Genomic DNA, 22,161 nt, shown 5'->3' on the forward strand with positions numbered 1-22,161 from the left:
AGTCCAATCATTAATATTAAAATACACAGCGAGACAATTAACCTTCTGTGTGCTGACTGATACATCTTGCTGGTGGTAGTTTCAAACACTTCAGTTGGGAGTAATTAGATATTTCCCTAACCAAGCCCACACAGGGGGCTTGCATCGCCTTTGGGACAGTGCTGCCCGCTCTTCCTAGCTCTGTATAAGGGGGAGCACTGAGCACGACCCTGTGTTACTCCTGCTCTGTTGGAGATGTTACCCTGCGGGTAGGAGTGCTGGGCTGCCAGAAGCAGTCTCCTAAGGGACCGCTACTCATGTGCCTCTGCAGCAGCGCTGCTGTGCGTGGGCTTGTCACAGTCTGGCCCGTATAATCCATTAACCCAATCAGAGATCAATTCCTGGGAGAAGACTATCCCATTTTTTGAGAATTACTTTCTTGCCAGCATTGTAAATCTAGCAATAAACTGTTGCGAAACTCTATCCTCTCTCACATTTAAAAGGGCTTTGCAGAAAATGGCTTTTGGGGAATAGGGAGACGCAGAGACATCTGTCTAGAAATATTTCAAGTGGAGCTTTCCTACCTGAGACTAAAAATGTATTTTTATATTATTTTGTATTTATGTAAATAGTATATATATATTTAAATTATACATTTACTGCTAATTCTATAAAACATCATTTTGTGTGGTCATCTCCAAAACAAATGCAGGCAGGAATTTCTTAGCTGTAGCTCCGTGTTATCGCCAAACATACATATTTATAGCTCTCCATTTGCTTGAATGCTCCACATAAATAGGTGCTCAGCACTTGTCATGTTCCTTGTCTTGCAGTTAATATGAACAAAAGAAGAACAACAAAGAAAGAACACCACAAATATTTCTTACAGCCTCGGATGAAAACATACAGGTTAGATGTTCAGGCATTCATAGGTAATAACCAGCCATGTGAAGGCAGCGAGACAGAGTTATGCTTTGCTTTCCTGCTGCTGATTAATACAGTGTGACAGATATCATGTGAGTGGGGAGAAAAGCATTTAAATCTAATGTTATTTTCATATGTGTATTTTATGCTGATGGACTAATTAAAAAACAGTCATGTTTGCAGAAAAGTTCTAGCACACAGGAGCTCCAGCCAGAGACTAGCTTTAATTTCTTTGCAGCAGGAACCTGGTCAGGAATACAGTTATATACACCCTGTCCTGTGTCACAAGGGTCAGTATCTACTAATTCCAGTGGCTACTGTTATAATATTCAAGCACCAAAAATTTCAGATCAGAAGTGAAAGTTTGAGACGTTTATGGGTGGGAACAGAGACTCCTAATTTATACCGTGTGTGACCTCAACACAGCATTTGGGGGTTCAGAATGTTCCTCTGCACTTTGCCTAATACTGCAATTTTACAATGCTCCCCCACTTCCAGCCATAAAACTGCAGATGAATTTACCTTACCTGAAAACTGTACGGAACAGATCTCTGATAAAAGCACATTTCTGTGACTGTTTGAACCAGAAACATGCAAAATAGTTTTCCTTAATGCAAAGTCAGAATTTAAAAGCAGCCTTTCATCTACCTTGTAATTCCAGTGATATGTCAGTATTTTTCACTGCTGGGTGTTGTTCAGACAGTGCTTTATATAGGAATGATCCCATAATCCTCACTGATAATTAGCAATGAGAAACAATTTATAGCAGGACACCAGAATAATCTGTCTAAATCAGAAACTTCTTTATTTTCATACAGTCCACTATTCACCGGCTGTAACAAACATATAGAACATCCAAATGCCTTATTACAACTCCTGCATACACATCTGCCTTCTTCACGCATGATATAATCATGGAAAACTGTCATCTGCTCCTGCTCCCATTGAAATCAGGGACGTGTTCTCATTCATATCACCCACAGTCAGAGAAGAGATGACAACTAGAGTCCAGCTTTAGAGAACTCCCATTTGAAAGGGGTTGTATGGTTGTATCTGACAAACCCTTAGTGTTCCACAACTTCAAATACCATTCTTCATGATTGGTTCAGAGGGTTCTCTCAGAGAAGTGTGAACACATGCAGCAACTTCCATGTTTTCTGTGAGTCTGTCCATTAAAGTTTTCCACAAATATGGCACAAACATAAAATCCAATCTGGAGCATTTCACAATTTTCATTAAGAAATTACTTAATAAATTGCACGTTAAATAGAAGATTTTTATGGTGTGATATCTAATTTTCTCTGGTGGGAATTATTAGTATATTAATGGTGAACAGTGTTTGGAGCAAAATCTTTGTTCAATCATGTGTATGCTCTCTTAAGCCAATACTCAGCATGCTTGTAGTAATACAGCAGCAATAAGTGTGGTCAAATATAATCACAGAACTGTGGAATCATAGAATGGCCTGGGTTGAAAAGGACCACAATGACCATCTAGTTTCAACCCCCTGCTATGTGCAGGGTCGCCAACCACCAGACCAGGCTGCCCAGAGCCACATCCAGCCTGGCCTTGAATGCCTCCAGGGATGGGCTCAACTTCCTTGGGCAACCTGTTCCAGTGCGTCACCACCCTGTGTGTGAAAAACCTCCTCCTAATATCTAACCTAAACCTCTCTTGTCTCATTTAAAACCATTCCCCCTTGTACACAGCCAAAACACAATTTACACAATGATTTTGCATAAAGATGTCACTCTTAATGTGTCAGCAGCCCTACTTGTAGGTGAGATATTAATAAATGAGCTGACACAGAAAAGCCAGACAAACAAAATAGTGTATTTTTAATCACATGCAGAAATGTAATACATGTGATAGCTACCTGGTAATGTTTTGGCATCAGTGTGGATGCATTTTTATATTAGTAAGGCTAAGTCTAGAGAAACTCCAATTCTCTGTATGGACTCTGCCTTAGATTAAAGGACACATTTTCTTCAGAGTATAAAAAAGAGCATTAAAGTTTTAGTGAGACAGAATAGTGTAATAACTCAAGAAAATTAATTCCATGAGCAGTTTTCCCTCTCTTCCTGATTGCAGTGATCAACAAAGTAAATGAAGAACAAGAAGCGAGAATCAATGCAAAGGCCGCGAGAGCAACTCCCAGTTTTTAAACTATTAATTTTGTGCTCTGTGTCAAAGGCAATGACAGTAAGCACTGAATAAATACAAAAGTTTTTTGGGATTGCCGTGGGGTTTTTTTGTTGGTTTTTTTTTTTTTTTTTTTTTTCTTCCAAGATGAAAAATGCACTGGCTTGGAATGTTTATTTGAACCAGCTGTATGGTATTACTACAGAGAGTCAGGAAGTTAATATATTCTTTGGAAGTCCAGTATCATAATAAGTTATTCTAGCAGCCAGAGAGAACACAGGACATGCAGTGTGATCTGGCAGCCCAAGCACAGATACTGCACACACACCCAAACTCAAGCTATGTGGCAGCTATAAGTTATCAGAACTGTGTCTTGCTCATCATTAAAAGAGTGACTGCTAGAAAGAAGGAATTGTAATGAATCCTGGCAGTTCCTAGTACATGCAATGGGACTGATCCTCTCTGAAATTAATAGAATGAAATGTGCTGATTCCATTCTGAAATTCCTCACGTGGCAGGACCAGGCTCCATGCTTACTGCACTCCTCAGTCTGTACAGTGCATTATTCAGGGCGCTGCTCCCCTGTGATTTATGCAGCCACGACCAAAGCCCTCACTGGTGTAATGCTGTGATACAGCAACACGTTGTGATACAAAGCACTGGAAAATCAAGGAAAGCTCCATTTTGACAGAAGTTTCCATGGCAAGCTAATATGGAAGGGCTGTAGAGAAGGAGGGGTATTCAGAAATTCCAGTTGAGAAGAGCCATGAAATCTGTTTATATTCCGAATCTCTCCCATAAAACCATTAATGGTGAAATCCTTCATACCACTGCAGTCAATCTCTCGGTGGCTATTTAATAGCTATGCTAAGGCAAATCAAATTATTCTCACAATCAAGGATAAAATAAACACATTTTGCAATCTGTCAAGTAGAAGATCACTTACTTGTACTATTAGTATCTAAAAATGAACCGCCATGCTTCAGTAATAATAATTTTACGATACAAAGTTGAAAGCAAATTAATTTAAAGCTAGTGCAGTATTTCAAGGCTAGATGTGTCTTCTTACAGCAAGACGATGCAGGAATGTGAGTTATGACACTGCAACATTCAGGAATGACAGGGTAAGTTGAAGTTACTGTAACAGATGTTTTGATTTTACATCTGCATTCCCTTACTGTAGCTAATGCTGTCACAATCTTCATGTTGCCTAAATATGGGTCACTGCTATCAGCCACATCCCATCATTCTTCAGCAACTTTCCTAAAAAGGGAAGGGGGAATTTTCTTTGAGTGACAGACTCAGAAGTGTGACAGATGCAGAATTCACCATTTTTTTATCCTCTGTCTGCCATGTAAAACACAACACAGAGCAGTTCTGGAACACCTCCCCTTTACAAGGACTTTCTGCAAAATACAGCCTTTACCTAACTTCTTTTGTCTCTGTAGAGCAATAGAGACATTAACAATGAACAGAAATCTTAACATGTGTTAAGAATTTGTCTGAATTTATTTATGCTTTAAAGTGCTTTATGTTTTCAGCTACTCTATCTTCACTTTATTTAAATTACAGAAATAGTTTATTTTCCAGGTCATGACAGAGGCATGTTAGAGCTTGGTTAATTAAAATAGTCTATCCATTAAATACATAGAAATGCAAAGCTAAGTTCTTCACTGGTGTAACTGACACAGCTACACAGATCCAACAGGGCTTTACCAGCTTGTAAGAGAAGGTATTTCGGTCCACAATATCACTCTAATAGATTGTCTTGTAAATAATAGATCAGACAAACAAGCACTCTGGTACTTACATTTTAAAAGACATGTTATCTACCTGATATGACAACTCATTTTAAATTAATCAGGCATTTTACTGTGCTCACAAACTACTTAAAAACTATACTAGGTAACACTCTTCTGGGTCCAGTATAGGGTATTCTAAATTCTGCCTGCTGTGTTTGGTTTGGTTTGGTTTGATTTGGTTTGGTTTGGTTTGGTTTGGTTTGGTTTCTTCCAGAAGACTACAGTGCAATGATAATTTATACTACAACTATATAATTAAATTAGATTACTGCCATAAAATGCATATTTGAATTTGTTTCTATAAGCAAACTCCTCATGGCATTCTCTCTGGTGGAATCTATCACTGTGATTCTAGTGATGTGAATAGATGGCAGGAAGCACAAAGAGGGACTCTACCTCCAAGCCTGCCCAGCCTAATCAGTCCCGTCACTTCTGTGGCATGAACAACTGACAGTGCGGGGAAGCTCCATCTCTAGCAAAATGAATGGGTTGTTCAACCCCAGCACTGTTTCTTTCTCCTCTGACTTCTGCTCATCGTAGCCACATTCATGAAAGCTCGGATTTTCTGCCAAATGATGGTCTTTGGTTTTACTCTGCCCCCAAGAGACACAAGGGAAACCAGACACATCCTACTACTAACTATTTTTGAGGGATTTTTGAATCAAGACAGTGGCTGGAAAATTAAGGTCCCTGCAAAACAGGCAGAAGAAAAAGGGTTGTTACACTTTTCCCTAACACTGGGAGAGCTCCACAGATGAATGCATTCCTTTTAGTCTCATCATACAGCATGAGAGAGAAAAATCCCACCACTGAAGCTCCCAGGGTTTCCCCTCTCAGATAGGCTTTGCTAAGAGCGGACGTCTTGACAGGAACAGATGTGATAACAAATGACCTTTAGAATTGCACTCTGAGAGCTGTTGACCGTTTCCTGAAAGCTGTTCATCCTCCTGGGCTCCTGGCTTTAGTTTGGAAACCTTGAGACCCTGGCATACAACTAAAATGGGTCAAAAACAAGGAAAAAATAGAGGATAAGGCTTAGAACCCGCAGAAAGCAGGGGGTAAAAGCACAGGTGTGTTTCACAGTCATCTTTTGCTTTTAAACATAAAAATCATAAATCTAAATGTAAAGCCATAACTCAGCATTATTAATTCATCCCCAAATCAAGGAAAAAGAATCGGAGATGAACAAAAGCCTATCAAATTGTAACAGAACAACCATGGGATTCAAAGCAATTCAATTTTTGTTCCAACCCAAATTGCACACTGTGTATCACTTTCAGCACTGCAATACCTGTCGCTGGCAGTGCTCCATGTGCCGTGCAGTCCCAACCCACAGCTCTGTCCCAGAGGCTGCTGGCCGTGCCCGGTGTGCGAAGGCAGCGCTGCAGGAGCGGCTGTGGAGGCTGTGGCTGCAGGCGGGGCAGAGCGAGATGGGGGTCCTTTATTGTTCCTCTGGAAGCTCACCAGCTACAGGGGAAAGTTTCTCAGCACTGATTCCTTGTAAAGCTCCTTGAAATCAAGGCTGTGACCATCTCCCATGAGTAGCATGGAGTAAAAGTCACATCTCACACAAATGCTTGCTTAGGTTTATGCTGATGACTTCAGGCTGTCTCAGCTAATTCTCCTCGGAAAAGAAAGGCTCACTCACTCACTGGCGTTCCGTTTTTAAGGCAAGTTTGAGAAAAAAAAAAATGGCCCTGATAATACAATGATATGCTACATCTCATTCACTGCCTGTGAGAGACAGAGAAGAGAAAAAGGGGAGGGGGAAGCAGGAGACAGAAGGAGACAGAAAGCAGAAGCTGAACAAAGATGCAGCATCGGGAGACAAAACGAAAGGAGGGACGACACCGAGGAATGTGCAAAACATGCCTCTTCCTACACTGTTAAAGCTAAGCACACAGGCTCACAAGCTGAAATGAAAAGCACAGTCAGGCACGTTTGATTTTACCCTTACAGACAGTGGAATGATTTTCTCTATGATTTTTCCCTGTCACTTCCTGTCCTTCCCTCGCAGTGCCTTCTCCTTTCTTCCTTGCCTTTTCTCCACTGTTTTGTTTTGCTTCGTTGGCGGGCCCCCCCCCCCAATGCCATACTGCTTTGTTCCTTTCCCTTTGCTTCTGTCTGCTTCTTTCTTTCTCTTCCTTTCTACTCTTGCTCTCCCTTGTCCTCTCTTTTTCCTTACTGTTGCTCTGCCATGCATTCCCTCAGCGCATGAAGGACAGGAGCACAAATAGTGAAAAAGCTTTCTCTCTTTTTCTTTCTTGATGATCCTTTCTCCCCCTGCATGATTTTGACTGCTGAAGCTCTGTGAGGTTTAAAATACACATGGGGAAGCCACTTGTACTCCCATGTGTTTTAGAACTATCTACAGTAGCTCACTGCAGGAAAAACATGTGGGAAGGGAATGTGTCGGAAAAGTTGCCTGTTCTCCTTCCAACACGTGGGCCACATTTAACAAGGTCAAGGGACAAGTGTGGCTCACAGGCATTAGTCTGACTGGTACTATAAAAAGGATCTGGTACTCTTCTTTCTTTTACCTGTCTGCTCTTTGCAATTAATCTCTCACCAAAACACAGCTTATGGAGTTTCAATCGACCCACTTTTATTTTTAGGCTGGGTGATCAGCTTAACATATTTGAAGAACAGCTTATCATATCTTTCTTTCCTCATCTGACAATTGTAAAATAACGAAGGATAGAAGTATAACAACAGGAAACCTTTTTTCCTTTGTCTTTCATCCCGCATGTGAGCATCACACACGTTATGAGTGAGCAGGCGAGGGTATGCCTGCTAATCTGGTTGTCTGTTCCTAAGGCAGATTTTTTCTGCGGAGTGTCCCTCTGAACTCTCCTTCTACAAGACTAAATTCACACAAAATATCCGTGAACTGCTGGTTCACGATATGCACATTTTGACACCTTTCAGCTGGCTTTCACAGATTTTCAAAGCACCTGTTCCAATACAACCTGTCTCTTTGGCAGCATGCAGTGCCAGTAAGTTCCTCGTTTCCTCTTCTCCTCCAGTCAGCTAACAATATATATATCAAGCAATACAAGGAAGCGAAAGGAGGCAGATGCTGCCCGGTTCCACCATATATCTGACCACGCTTCCCGCAGAAATAAAAAGTATTTGCATTGCTGTACAGATTCAGTAAGCTGCTCTTGCCTGCCACTAATTTCTTAGGGGAAAGGTCCAGCTAGCTTGCAAGTGGGCTGTCTGCCATGTGAACAGATGGGCACGGGCTTCCGCAGCCAAGAAATGATGGATCGAATTCTGAAATTTGTTGCTCACTCTTTACTGTCGTAATTCTGAATTGGCCTCTGCGGAACTTTGTAGAAGTGGTGCGATGGCAACAACATGTGTCTGGAGAAATACACCTCACGTGCAGGTGCTGCAGGCAGGCTGCTTGGCCGGCAGCACAGTGATGCTGCGGTGAATGCTGGCTGCAACTCCTGCAGCTCTCTGAGGCTACCCGGCTCCTGGTGCAGCCAAGGGGAGAATCTAACATTTGCTGCAAACGGTGGCCCAAGAGGTCTTTTTTTAAGAAGATCCTTTAATACATCCAGCCTTGGATGTATTACATATACATATACAATACATCATATTACTATATGAGCAAAGAATGGGTTTGCTTACGTTTTATAATGAGCACAAGGCAAGAGGAGGCATGGAGGTATCCACGATGTTCGTAACAAGTTGCTTAAAACCGTTATCAAATATAACAATCATTTATGATTTATCATAGCAACTTGGCAAAAACAATTTGGCAGAAGTGAAATGTTATTTATCTGGTATTAAGAAGGCAAAGGTTTTTTTTGTTTATTTGGAAGAACACTTCCTCAGCTCTCTGAGTGCTGCTATGGCAGTGGGCATTCACTGCAAGATTCAGCATAATCAGTGAAAGTCCGAGAGATGAGAACAATGTGCCTTTGCGCCTCATTAATGCACTTATGTAATTGTAGGTTCATATTGTAAAAACACAGATTGTTTTTGAGGAGAAATTTTTACCTTCAAAATACAGACTTCTCACATTTCTTCACACTGGCTGTACGGGGCTTTGTAAATTTAACTTTGTCTTTCTGTTATCATTTTGGCTGTATGAACATTGTATTGCTAGCAGTTCTGAGCCAGGATCTCAACACTTCTATTTGAGCTGTGATGGCAATGTCTTGCCTGGTGCCTCCTCCTTGTGCACGCAATGACAGATTACTGATGCATTTGCAAAAATGGTTGAATAATTCCAGGAACAAATGAATAATATGTGATGTTGATCATAATCAGTGCCACTTTTAGGAACGCACTGTGTTTTTAATAAAATCATACATACAGTGAAGGTAGATTTAAAATGTTTTTAAGCATCCACATGGCACATTCCACTAATTATCCCAGGGAAAACCTGCTGTTTCTCAGGGTCCCCTCTGATATTTTCCACCACCTTGAGCCCCACACTGTTTGGTGTGGGCAGATTAGGGTAGCTGATGATTCCTATTGATTTAAATGTCGTGCTAGGAAGCCTAAATCCCCAAGAGCAATAGAATCTCCCCTATCACTATCCTACTGCTTGTTGACCTAATTCACTAACCAACCATCAGGGCTTTCTCTCACAACAAATAAATCTTGCATGAAACAGACAGTACATGGACACTAGTAGTTTTCAGCAGTGTTAACAATACAGTACATTTAAGATCACCAAAGCACTCCTCTTTATTTTCCCATATTGACTGTGAAGTCGTTTGCCATTTAAAAATGGGCAGAAAATACAAGTGTATTTCCTTTCAAAACTGTCCCTACAGTCTGAAACAAACCTGGTGCCACGTAAGCAGTGCAGGCTGTTCAGCACGTGCACGATGCCACCCGTTCAGTGCCCCAATCAGTGACAGGGCAGTGACGGCTGCTGGACGGATCCGAGGTGCAGCATCATTGCTGCTAATTGAGGTGCAGCTTGACCCCAGCGTTTACTGCTCAGAATGTAAATAATTAGTAAACTGCCCCCTTTCATCAGCTGAGCCAAGCAAATGAAGCAGAAGGCAGAGTTGGTCGTGTTGCTCTGATTCTCGCAGGGCAGGTTTTTATACTAAAACTTGCATCTGAGGCTCTGCAGGCACGTGCATTGAGCTGAACATACAGATCATACTGGGTTGATTTTACTTGTTTGAATGTAAATTCCAGGCAGCTAAACCCTGTGGCTCTGTAAAATGTTAGACAGGGATTACGTTCACCAAATGAGAACACAAAAAATACACTGTATTTAAAAAAAACCAAAAAACAACTACATACTGCTTTGACAGACAGATCTGTGTCAGAGAGGCCCAATTCTGCCCTCAGTAACATTAATTAGAGACAGAGAGATCCCCAATTATTTGTCTTCTCATCAATATCGAGCTAAGCTTTTATCAATGTAATTTGAAGCAGTATTAAAAGTGATACATGCTAATTTATAATTGTTGATACTATCAAACCCAAATGATTTGTAACCGTACATAGCTGTGCCAGATTTTTATCACATTATAAAGGTTAACACAAGTGTTACAAGAAACATCAATGAGCTACGCAGACTACGTTTGCTTTTGGTTAGATAAGTATGCTTTGTAGTAGTTGATATTCCCTCTAGATAATGGATATGGGCCAGATTCTCTGCTGACACAAAGCAATACACAGAGTATGGAGGGAGATATGCTGATTTACACTAGCTGCAGATCTAGCCCTAGTGCCTTTGGATGCAATAACCCCATCTTAAATAACTCAATTTCCTAAATATTACTCAGCCATTCCTCACTATTGCCAAAAGGGAACTGTGAATGCCAAGCTCTGCAGGATTTTATTTAGCAAAGCTTCTTTCGAGGCATCTATCATTTTGGCACACAAGCCTTGCGCTACGATCAGAATCAAACATTTCCATGAAACAGCAGGATTAATTCTAGAGAAAGAATGCCATGTAGTGCTTGCTGTCACTGTGCTATCTGTTCCATCTCCTTCTTTCTATGACAACAGCCCATCACGTTCCTACATTTAAATACTTCTACGGCTTGATACTGCTGAACCATATAAACAGAATTAAAGGTGTTACAGCATGCAGCTCTTTAAATACTGGGTTTCTGATTGCTCGCTGATTGTATTTCTGTATGGACCTGCCTTGGTGAGAAGCTAACAAAACGCAGAGCTACAAGAAAAAACACATTTCTATTTGTTACATAAGCACAAAATTATTTTCCCAACTAGGTGCTGTGCTAAATTATGTTTCCGTGCCCTGACATTAAGCATCTGGAGACAAACAGAACCTGAACCATCCAGCCTAATTTTCCTTTGAGGTTTATCTGTTTTTACTTCCTTTGCTGGATGTCAGCTTATAATAATTACTCTTCTATACACATCTCCAGCACTAATGTGACAGACTGTGAATGCTTCCTGACAATAGAGCATAATATCCTCCTCACAGGCTTCCAACAGCAAGGCTGCGATCCCACCGCTGACTGCATCAACATGCAAAAAAGTCTGACTTGAAACACTGACAAATTCCAAACGGATTTGGTTTCCTGTTTGGAGGACCAGGCAGACTACACATTTCTCAATAAATTCCAAAAAAATAAGGTGAAATGTAAAGGGTTTGAGCGCAGCGCGTGACGCCCGTACCCAAGTGTGCCTGAGCAGCAGGAGCAGGAGCACAACTTTGAAGTGTCTGTAAATTATGTCAGAGCCTTTGAAAGGCAGCAAAAGCGTCAGGGTGAAATCCACTGCCAAGAAATGTTGCTTACAAAGACAATCTACCCATATCAACATTCAGCAGCGTTCCCAGCATTTTTGTGAGTATGACAAACTACACGTGTCTGTGACACGGGAGCAGACAGGGAACCGCGCTGCGGTTGGCAGAAGCAGCGGGGATCTTTTTGGTTCTGCATTCGGCACTAAAGGTGAGCACCTTTCACGTAGGCCTCGACTGCAAACCTTTGAATTTGGCCTGGGACAGGGAGCTCTGTCTTGTGAAGGAGCAAATGTGTTATAACTGTGGAGCTCTGTTTCTCTGTGGGAGAAAGGGAACGACTGACAATTCAGCAAATGCAGTAATTTCCTTAATTAGTAGGATGCTAGGATGTGTTAAAATGCACAAAAGGACAAAGCTGCTCTCCCCGAGGATGCATTGCCCAGCACATGGTGGTGATGCTTGCTTACACATCCAAACCACTGCACCATTTTATTACTTACTTTTGATGCAATCTTAGATAACATAGAAATTCTCCTTGTGATTCATTTCTGTTTGATATATAAAATACAAATTCAAATATATTTTTGAGAGTTCAATCTGATACGCATTCTGTAAATAAAGGGACTTTTCTAACAGGCGAGATTTCTCCATACTGTTAGAAATCAGGGGAGCTACAAAGTGAGGAACAAGCAGCTCTTCTCTGCTCATCTCTGCTGCTAAGCACTTAAAGAAGGAATGAAACATTAACAGCTCAAAAGTGTAGAATTTAAGCGAGCCTATAATTTAAATGTGAAAGCTGACAGTTCCTTTAAAAAGATATATATTTTTTATAGAGAGATATCTCTTTTTATAGGAGATTTGAAGTTTGGACAAAGAGAAGGCAGCACCAAGTCAGAGAGAAGAAAATCAAAAGATAAATGGAGAAACCCTTCTTGATTTATTTTCCCTAAATTAATGTCACTTAAATTCCAAAAATGCCACCTAGCAGCAAAAATGTTTTTCAGGTTGAACTTAAAATCAGAGATATTAAATTCCTGATCAAAACCATATTCAGCTTCTATGGGTTTTGCCTTACCGAAATGAATTAAGCTCCTTCACATATTTAATTAAAAAGTTAATTTCCTGAACTCCTCACTTAAATCAGAACTATTTGTGAGCAAACACCGAATGTTTTATTGAGCAGTCCCTGTCTGCAGCCAAACAAGGCACTGCCTGCAATTCAGACATGCAAGACAAACCTGGGAGCATAACATCTTCCTGGAAGGCTATGCTAAGCACTGCACTTTCCCTGGGCAGGAGGGCTGCCTACAAGGACTGCACCAAAGAAATGGACCTCACTAGGGCTTGGCTCAGAGCAGGAGCTTCTTTGCTGCCTTGCACGTTGGTACCAGAGACACGTAAGGAATTCTCCTGGGCCTTTTGGGTCTGTGTGGTCCTTTTCTCTGATGCTATGATACTATCAGGGACTGAAATGTGACTGTTGAGTTGTTCCTTCAGAAATCAATCCCGCAAGAAATACAACCTGTAGTAAATAGTTACTTAATGTGTTTCTCTGATTGAAACATTTTTTTTCTTTGTAGAATCCATATATTATAATAAAGTAGGCTCACTGCTGACCTAAACCAAAGGTTCTGGGGACAGCCCATTGCTCTGGAGCTGAAACTCCTTGAAGTCAGTAACGATTTTGTACAAAATAAGTGCTAGAAACACCATCTTATGTTACCATCTTCTAACTCTGCAAAAACCAATATACAGGAAAAAAAGTGCAGCTCTGGGAGTTTTCAGAAACACTTATGGCAATTCTGAAATTTTAAGAATTAAAATTTCCTGACACACAAAATGATTTCCCTTCACTTTGGACAGCTGCTTTATTTTCTTCTGAGCAATGAAGAACAAGCTGGGGAAACAGCAGCCTGCACAGACCAGGGTGGTTTGTTTCACTGATTAATTAATATTCAAGTATTAATGAATTTCCTTTGGAGTTTCTTTATTTGATATACATTCCCTTCCTCTTAGAAATTATAATGAACAGAGTTTAGAAGGTGCAAACACTGTGCACGAGTGGTGAAATCTGCTCAGCCTGTGTGAATGCATCGTGTTCCCTTTGGAGGGGGGGAAAGGGGAGAAGAGATCTTGCTGGGAGGTGCGGCAGGGGAAGTGAAAGCACAGATCTGCTGAAGAAAATTATTGAAAGGACTGATGCGGACTGTGCCGTGCTGTGAGGAATCCTTAACAGATTAATTTGTCTTTGAAGCTAGATTTTAATTCATAGATTTCCACACGCTGTCGATGATGAGGGAGGAGATTTCCGTGGCGTGCAGCCATGCCCCACGCGTGCACATTTCTGACGTTTTTTTATTACGATCCTGTTTCACAGCCGTGGTCTCTGCACCTTTGTAAATCCACGGCTCTGAGCTTTGTCCTCTCCTCCATTTTATGGTTTTTCTTCTCCTCCATTTTATGTCTTTTCTTACGTGTTGTGTCTCTATGTGACAGCGGTGCCACGGGACGGAGGACGGCCGCTCCCGAGCCCACCTTGCCGCCGTCGCGCCTTCCCGGTTCCTGGCAAAATGCAAATCCCCGGAACGCCGTCCGCCGGGCTCGGCGCTTCGTCCACGGACGCAGAGGCGCTCATCGGTACGCCGAAGCGTCGGAACAGCGCGGCGGCAGCGCAGCGCGCACCGAACGGAGCCGTTCGCCTGGTGGTGCCGCGAGGCCTAAGGCGGACACACGTGGGGCGCGCCTCGGAACCGCGGGCCCGATCCTGCGGGCGCCGGGATTTCCTCTTCTCCGCCCGAGCGCGGCTGAGAGCCGAGCTTGGAAATTCACGTTTTCACCTACTGACAGAGAACCCCCGTCCGAAATGGGACTGCCCCCCGCCTCGGCGCCGAGGGGTAACAAACAGCACGCACCGAGCGGGGCAGCCGAGGTGCGGAACGGGAGCGCTTGAACACCACAAAGGGCACACCGTATTTACGCTGCACGGATTTGGCCACGTTTGCCTGCGGCCGGCCGGCGTCTCCCTTCGCCGCGTCCGATCTCCGCAACACGCCGCCCGACCGCGCGCCCGCCGCCGCCGCCCCGGGCGGGAGGAGGCGCCGCCAGGAGAACGCTCGGCGCTCAGCGCTCTGCGCTCGGCGCTCGGGCTCAGCTCCCCGCCCGTCGGCGCCTCCTCCCGCCGGTGGCGCAGCCGCGACGGCTCCGCCTCAGCGGCGGCGGTCACGTGGGCGCGTGTCGAAGGTCACGGCGCCGCAATGGAGCTGTCGGCGTACGCTCAGGGCGGCTGCCGGCTGCTGGGCGACCCCCGGCGCCTGTCCCGCCGCGCCTACTCCGCGCTGCTCCGCGCCGCCTTCCGAGGCGTGCTGCAGCCCCACGGCGGCGTGGGTGAGCGGGAGCGGGCGGCGGGGCTCTGCATGGGGCGGCGGGGCCGCCTGCGTGACGCCTGCCGGGGTTAGGGGTGCGTGTGTGCCTGCGGGTGCGCGTGCAGTCGGGGTGTCCGTGCGTACCGGCGTCTGTGCGCGCGTGGGGATGTCCGTGCACGTGAGTGTCCGTGCATGCGTGTGGGTGTATGTACGTGCACATGGGGCTGTCTGCGTGCACGTGCGGGTGTGCGTGTATACAGAGCCACGTGCATGCGTGTGTGCGTCCACATCGGGGTGTGCATACTTAGAGATGTTAGTGCGTGCACATAGAGGAACGTGCACGCATACAGGTGTATGTGCGCACACATGAAGGTGTGCTTGCACATGGGTCTGGGCATGCACGTAGGGGTATGTATGCACGTAGGTGCGCACACGGGGTTGTGCGTGCACATAGGTGCTCGTGCGTGCACGCGGGCACGCGCGTACCGCGCCACCGGCGGTCCCGGGCCGTCCCCACCGGCCGGACCCCTCCCGCGGCCGCTCCGCTCCTCCGCCCGCTGAAGCTTTCGCCGCGTCCGTGCCCGCGCCCCTTCGCGTTTCTCCCAGGGTCGGGCTCGGGGCTGGGGGGAGCCGCTGCTGCCCGCGACCCCGATCAGAGGAGCGGAGCCGGGCGGGACGCGGCTTCGGGTCGCGGGATGGTGCGTGCGGCGCGGGGCAGAAGCGCCGTCCCGCGGGCGAGCGGCGGTGTCGGCAGCCCCGCGTCTCCCGCAGCCGACCCCGAGCTGAGCGACGTTGACCCCGCGGTGCTGAAGCAGTGCCACGCCGCCGCCGCCGCCTGCATCCTGGAGGCGGGCAGGCAGAGAGCCGACCGAGCGGCCCTCAGGTACTGATACCGCCCGCCACGGCCCCGGCAACGCCGCCGCACGGCGCCGGGGCTGGCGGGGTTCTGTGTGTGTGTTGGGGGTCGCCCATGGCCGTGTGTCCTCCTGCAGCGCGTGCCTGGAGGAGTGCAAGCTGGACAGGGAGCGGATCGAGCAGTTCTGCACCGAGTACCAGGTCTGGCACCCTTCTGTAACATGTCGGCGTTTTCTTTCTTCTGGAGCAATCGTTTCAAATTTGCAAATGTATTTTGCTCTCGCCTTTCTTTTTTTTTCCTTTTCTCCAGAAAAACCGGGAGGCACTGGAGGAGCTGCTGGGGAGGTAAGTGGGCACAGGGCCGCAGTAGGGGCTGCTCCAGCACTGCCTGGGGAGCACCAGGCACACTTCCCCTCATCCACGTCAACAGTAATGCTTTATTTTTTTTTTAATTACCATTTTTTGTTGCATTTCTAACAAACTTTATAAAACAGCTATAGAAACTTGTCCCCCTCCTTTCCGTATTGCCCTTTAAGTCTCTGTAACCCATTGCAGCAGCGTTGCGTGCCGCAGACAGGCAGTGTGGTCTCAGCCCTTCCCACACCGCCTGCTGCTGTCTCTCTCCCAGCATAGGCCGGGCCCCCCCACATGTGACAGATGTGTCCTGGCGCCTAGCATACCGCATCCAGGTAAGGGCAGGGGCACAGGGTTGTGGGACCCCCCCGCTGCCCTGGCCCTGCTGTGCTGAGCACTGTTCTGCCACAGACCCATGAGCTTCACCGAGCCTACCAGCCCACCTACCTGCTGACCCTCAGCACTGAGGTATGTGCTCCTCACACCCCTCTCAGTGCCATTTATGTCATTTTGCAGTAAAGCAGCCTGCTTCGGTTTTGTTTCCTACAGAACAGTGATGTGGGATCACAGCCAGACCTCAGCTTCAGCTGCACCATGGAGCAGCTGCAGGTACCCCTGCTTCCTCCCTGTTTTTCTGCCTGGCTCCCGCTCTGGATGGCAATGTCTCTAGCACTTTTTCAGTCACAATTAGATGGCACAAATAATTATTAAAAAAAAAAAACCACCAAAAAAAAAAAAAAAAAAAAAAAAACCAAAAAACAAACAAACAAAAAAAAAAGCCACCAACCAACCAAACCAAAAACAACAGGCAGGAGGGGAGAATTTGCTGTGCTACACTTCTAGTCATGGTCTTAATTGAAGTTGTAAAGTGACTGATTTCAGTGGCAAGTGCTGCTTTCTGTACACGCATAGATAGTGGGTGTGCTGTCACACATATGTTTGGGAAGGAATGCATCACTTCCCCAAAACCCTTGTCCCAGTGGTTCAGAAAAGCTGCTGAAGGAAGCAGCTGAATGACATGTCATGCTCCCAAGTAGGGAATGAACTGAAGCCAGTGTCAGTGTGTAGGTGACACACCAGCAGTGTGATGAAGCAAACATTGAGCTCTGCTCTGTGCTGTAGTTATGTGCCTGTGCAAAAGGGAGGGAACTGGAGGCACTGGGAGGCATCTTTGCCAGTGCCCATGTTTGGGTTGATGGCTGCCCCGGGCAGGACTGGCACATGGTGTAGTCCCTGTGCAGAATGGTACTTAGGGTATTTTCAGGGTGGAAGAAGTGCTTACGGTGCTCAGAGCAGCGATGTGCAGCAGCCATTGCAGCTGTACTGATGTGCTAAGGACAGCAATGTATGTTAGTAGGTCATATATATTACAAGGCATTGTCCTTCAGTTCCAGTGTACCACCCTATTTTACAGCAGAAAAAGTGTAAGAAATGGAATGATTTGCTTGTGTTGTCCAATGGACGAGGGTGAGCTCCAGGATATCCCATCCTGCTATGCACAGAGGGCACTGTGGCACCACGTGCTGACCTTTCCGAAATTCATTCTGAGGTGTTCCCTCTCCCAGGATTTGGTCGGGAAGCTGAAGGACGCTGCCAAGAGCCTGGAGAGAGCAACACAGCTGTGACCGAGGGCAGCTGGGCACTGCGTGAGAACATTCCCAATGGCAAACACCCTTCTGTGCACATCTCAATGTACATCTCTTGATCCAAACCATTTTGTAGTGATTTCTAGATGTGAATTAAGCAAGCTGTTGGCATGGAATATGCAGTCGGTATTCCTCACTCCTGTTATATTGTCTTGAAAATTAACGCTTCAGTTAAATACTGCCTCAACCGTTGTGTCTGCAGAGCATCCCTCCTCTTTTGTGCTGTGCATTTTCCATTAAAGACGATTTTCCCTTCTCGTACCGACTGGACGCAGCTCCCCACACCCGAGGGCGCCGTGTCGGCGCGGGCCGCGGTTGAGCCCTGCCTCCTCCCGGGGCACCACACGCCGACGGCCGCTCCGCGTTCCTCTTGGGCCGATCCCGGAGCCCGACGGCGGCTTTCCCCCTACTTCGCGCCCGGCGATGCCCCCCACCCGCACCTGCCGCCGGGGGGAGCGCGGGCGCCGCGGGACGGGTCGGGTCGGTCCGCCCCCCCGGGGAGGCGCGGAGGGGCCCCGACGGAGGGCAGCGGCTCGGCCGCGGCGCAGCCCCGCTCCGCGCTGCGGGGCTCTGCCGCTTCCACCCGCCCCCGAGGGGCCCCGCGCGGCGCTGCCCCACGCGTGGGCGCGGAAGGGCCACGCAACAAGTGCGGCGTGGGGGGCCCCGAAGGGGGGGGTGGACGCGCGTGGCCGCGGGGGAGGAGGGGGGGGGGGGGGGGGCGGGGGGGGGGGGGGGGGCGGTGGCGAAAAGGAGGCATCGGCGGCGCGCGGGCGGGCGCGTGCAGGGCCGGGGGGAGGGGAGGGGGCGGCGGGGGGGGCGGGGGGAAGCAGGGGAGGAGAAGGGGGGCGGGGGGCGGGGGGGAGGCGGCCGGGTGCGGGATTGGGTCACGGGGAGGCGGCCGGCCCCGGCCGCACCGCCGCTAATTCCCAGGCCACCCTTAAGGAATGAGGAGCCCCACGTGACGCTGGCGGGGCGGGCGAACTCCGAGCCATTTTGGGGACGGTGTCAGTTTCCAGTGTGTGCCTTCAGCCTCGCGTTTTTCCCTCCTCCGCCCTCCCTCCCTCGTCCCCCCGCCACCAACTATGAAATAATCATAATAAAAAAAAAAAAAAAACGGCGAGCGGGCGGCGGAGCGGGGGGGAGCGGGCGAGACAATGGGCCGGAGCGGGCGGCCCCCGGCCGGCTGAGCCCGGCGCGGCCCCGCGCGGCGCCGAGGGAGCGCCGAGGGTCGGCGGAGCGGCGCGGACACGGCGGTCCCGCGGGCGGCATGAGCGGAGCGCCGCGGCGGCGGCGTTGGTGCGCTCCTCGCGATTGACAGCGTCTGCAGTTCATTTCAAGATGGCCGCTTGGCTCACATTCATTTTCTGCTGAACGACTTTTAACTTTCATTGTCTTTTTCGGCCGCCCCGATCGTCGCCCGCCGGCTCCCTTTTCCGGGTACGTATGCGGCGGGGTGGCCCCGGGCGGGCGGGGGGCGCCGGGGGGCGGCGGGCGCGGGGCGTCCCCGCTCGGCGCGGTACGGAGCGGCGCTGACAGCCCCGCGCCCGCCGCACGCGCGCACACACACACACGGCGGCGGCGGCGGCGGCCCGGGCGGCCGCTTTCGTTACGCGCCCACGGCGCCCGATTTTAGTTCCTTTCTTCCCCCCCGAGCCCCCGAGCGGCTTCGGGCGAGCACGGCCCCCGAGGAGAATATTTGTATTTGCGGCCCCCGCTGCCGGCCCGGCCCCGGCGCCCTTTGTTTAAAGGCAGATTTTGACGGAACGGGGACGATCGCGAAGCGCGGAGCCGCCCGGGTCGAGCGAGCGCGGGGCTCTCAGCGATCAACGCGGCCGGGGGGGGCGAAGGGGCCCCCGAGCGCGGTCGTTTTATAGGGACGGGGCCGTTGGGGGGCGGCGGTCCCCGCGCGGGGGCTGTTAGGCTGCGGGCCGCCCCGCACCGAGTGTTATTAACTTAAGTTGGGCGAGCGGCGGGGCAGAGCGGGCGGCGGTAAGATGGCGGTCCCCGGCTGCTCCCGGCGCCTCTCTCCCGGCCGTGCAGCAAACGGCGAAGTTTGGGGTAACCCCGCTGCGAGGGGCGGCGGGGGGGGCAGCGCCGGGACCGAACTTTTTTTTCTCTTTTTCCTTTTTTTTTCCGTAGTTTTGGGTTGAGATTGTGGTTTTAAGTGTGGGCTTCGGAGTGGTGTGCGGGGTGCGGAGCCCCGGAGCAGAGGGACGGAGGGGCGGACGGGACCGCGCTCGATCGAGGGTTCCTTCTCTCGGGCCCCGGAGGGGACCACGCGTGCAGCCCCGCCGGGTGCAGCGCCGCGCGTGGGGCCCCCGACGGCCGCGGACGGACGGCTGTGGAGGTGTGTGCGGGTGCGTGGCCTGGCGAAAAATACATGCGGGCAGGGGCCGTGGGGCGTTGTCAATATTTGCGAAAAATCAGGTAAAAATAAAGGGGAAAAAAAAAAGCGCGTTTCTGTGGAAGTCGGAGAGACGCTTTTCAGCTTTTAGAAACTTTGCTTGCTGCTCCGCTCCCCACGAGGCTCGGGGACCCGGCCGGCTGTGTGCCCGTTCCCGGTCGGGAAATGCTGGGAGCACCGCTGCGAGCCCCAAGCGTTCCGAGCAGCCCCGGGGGGCCGTCCCCGGGATGGGGGCTGCAGCCTCGCGCCGTGCCGAGCGCTGCCCCGGCCGTCCCCGACGTACAGCGAGCACCTCGGGCCGGTTCCGGGGGACACGCTGCGGAGTTAACGCGGGGCCACGGCGGCTGCTTAAAGGACGGGTCCTTTTCCTCTCTGTCCCGGCTGTTCCCTGGCTGCAGGGCGAGGACTCGGAGCCCCCGCGGGAAGCCCCGTCCCGTCGCTCCCCGAAGCACCGCGGGGGTAGAGCGGGGCGGCCCGACCAGGGGCTGTCCGTGGGCTCCATCGGGGAACATCGGGCAGAGTTCGGGAGTCGGTTGCTTTTATGGATTTGTGATAATGCCGCTGATCCTGAGCAGGGGAGTACCCTTCTGGTTTTCTTCATTTTGACATCACCCGTATAAGGCCTCTCAATAATCGGTTGCGGGCAGTGTGTGCTGCCGGCGGGTGTTATCTCCCTGTGTTTGGGTCGGGCCGCTCTATGTGTCGGGTTAAACACTCACGTGTTGTCACCCGGAGTTGCCGGGTGACCTCGTGAAGCACTACCAGCACGGGCTGGAAAAATCCAAAGGTGTTTTGCTGCTGCCCAAATCCAGGGCTGAGGCTGAGGCTGCGTGCGCGCGTGTGCGTGGGGCCAGTGCGCGGGGCAGGGACCGATGCCGGTGGTTGTCCTGTCGGGCAGGGATCGCAGGGTGACACAGTGCTGACACGGACGGTCTGCGGGTGGTGAATCCCTCGCGTTGAGGGGGGGTCGACAAAACGCATGTCAGGGTTAATTCAATCCTCCTCCATTTATGAAGGAGTGAAATAAACGCGTCGGTGTATTGAAAAGTTGGTCCCAGAGCGCCAGGGATGGGGAGAAATCCTTGCTCAGCTTCCTACTGAGGTTATTCTGGGCTGTTGGAAGCGGTGAGCACTGAGCGGGCAGAGCCAGAACCGGGCGGACAGCGCGGCAGGGCGCTGTTGTGTCTCCGGCACAGCAGCTCTGGGTGCCTCTTTGGAAGTGCGGAGCGGAGGGTCAGGGACCCTGGAAGAGCCATTCACGTGGAACACAGCGGGGCGGGCTCCCGTTTTGCTGCCCGATGTAGGGGCAGCTCTAAGCCGGGGTGCTTTGGACGCTTCGCTTTTCTCTGTGCCTGTTCGCTCCGGTTCGGTATTGGGGAGCTCGTTTGGAGCTCCTCCTGGAGCAGCAGCAGCATCAGCAGCAGAAGTTTCCGTGCCGAGGTCGCTCGTTGGCGCTGTGCGCTGCTCTCGGGCAGCGCCGTGCCCGGTCCGGGGCAGCGTGGCCGAACTGCGGAGCCCCCGGGAGCGCCGCGCGTGCCCTCCTCGCGCTGCACGGTGCTGGGAGCAGCGCCCCGAGGGGCGGTGGCTCCGCGCGGGGCCCGGGGAGCGGCGTCGGGCGCGGGCTGCGAGTGGGGGGCGGCGCCGAGGGCGGGAGGGACCCGGTGGCGGGCGGCATTGCTCGGGCTCGAGCGGGCAGAAGGCTATCTGCCGTGCCGCTGCCGGGGCTGGTGGGGCGTGTTCCCGCGAAGCGTTTTCCCCTTCGGTTCGCGTTCCCTCTCGTTTTCAATAGTGAGTGTGCATGGAACGTCGGTGCCGCTGCACCCGATAGGGTTTATGGGTTTCAGGCTGCGAAGATGACATTTGTTTTTCGCTCCCGTCGCCGCGTCGTGTTGACAAGGTGTTGATTTAGCTTTAGGAATGGTTTGGTCACATGGTCCTTCGCGTGTTGTTACGGAGGTACAGTTTAAGGTCGGTTTGGGCTTTGCATTCT

The 22,161-nt window shown here is 49.7% G+C and overlaps 1 protein-coding gene across 1 annotated transcript in view; it reads left to right on the forward strand.

The window, feature by feature from the left end:
* The first annotated feature begins 14,804 nt into the window (after positions 1-14,804).
* LOC122189773 overlaps positions 14,805-22,161 on the forward strand; it is a 14,127-nt gene continuing 6,770 nt past the window's right edge. Inside the window, exons 1-10 of the mRNA XM_042889150.1 lie at positions 14,805-14,934; positions 15,684-15,795; positions 15,905-15,968; positions 16,078-16,112; positions 16,396-16,456; positions 16,533-16,589; positions 16,671-16,730; positions 17,687-17,742; positions 17,970-18,420; positions 19,095-19,204. Coding sequence (XP_042745084.1) covers positions 14,805-14,934; positions 15,684-15,795; positions 15,905-15,968; positions 16,078-16,112; positions 16,396-16,456; positions 16,533-16,589; positions 16,671-16,730; positions 17,687-17,742; positions 17,970-18,420; positions 19,095-19,204 — 1,136 coding nt within the window. The remainder of the gene's footprint in view (positions 14,935-15,683; positions 15,796-15,904; positions 15,969-16,077; positions 16,113-16,395; positions 16,457-16,532; positions 16,590-16,670; positions 16,731-17,686; positions 17,743-17,969; positions 18,421-19,094; positions 19,205-22,161) is intronic.

This window comes from Lagopus leucura, unplaced genomic scaffold (assembly GCF_019238085.1).
Source record: "Lagopus leucura isolate 7727_CA_CO unplaced genomic scaffold, USGS_WTPT01 Super-Scaffold_100157, whole genome shotgun sequence".
Lineage (NCBI taxonomy): Eukaryota > Metazoa > Chordata > Aves > Galliformes > Phasianidae > Lagopus > Lagopus leucura.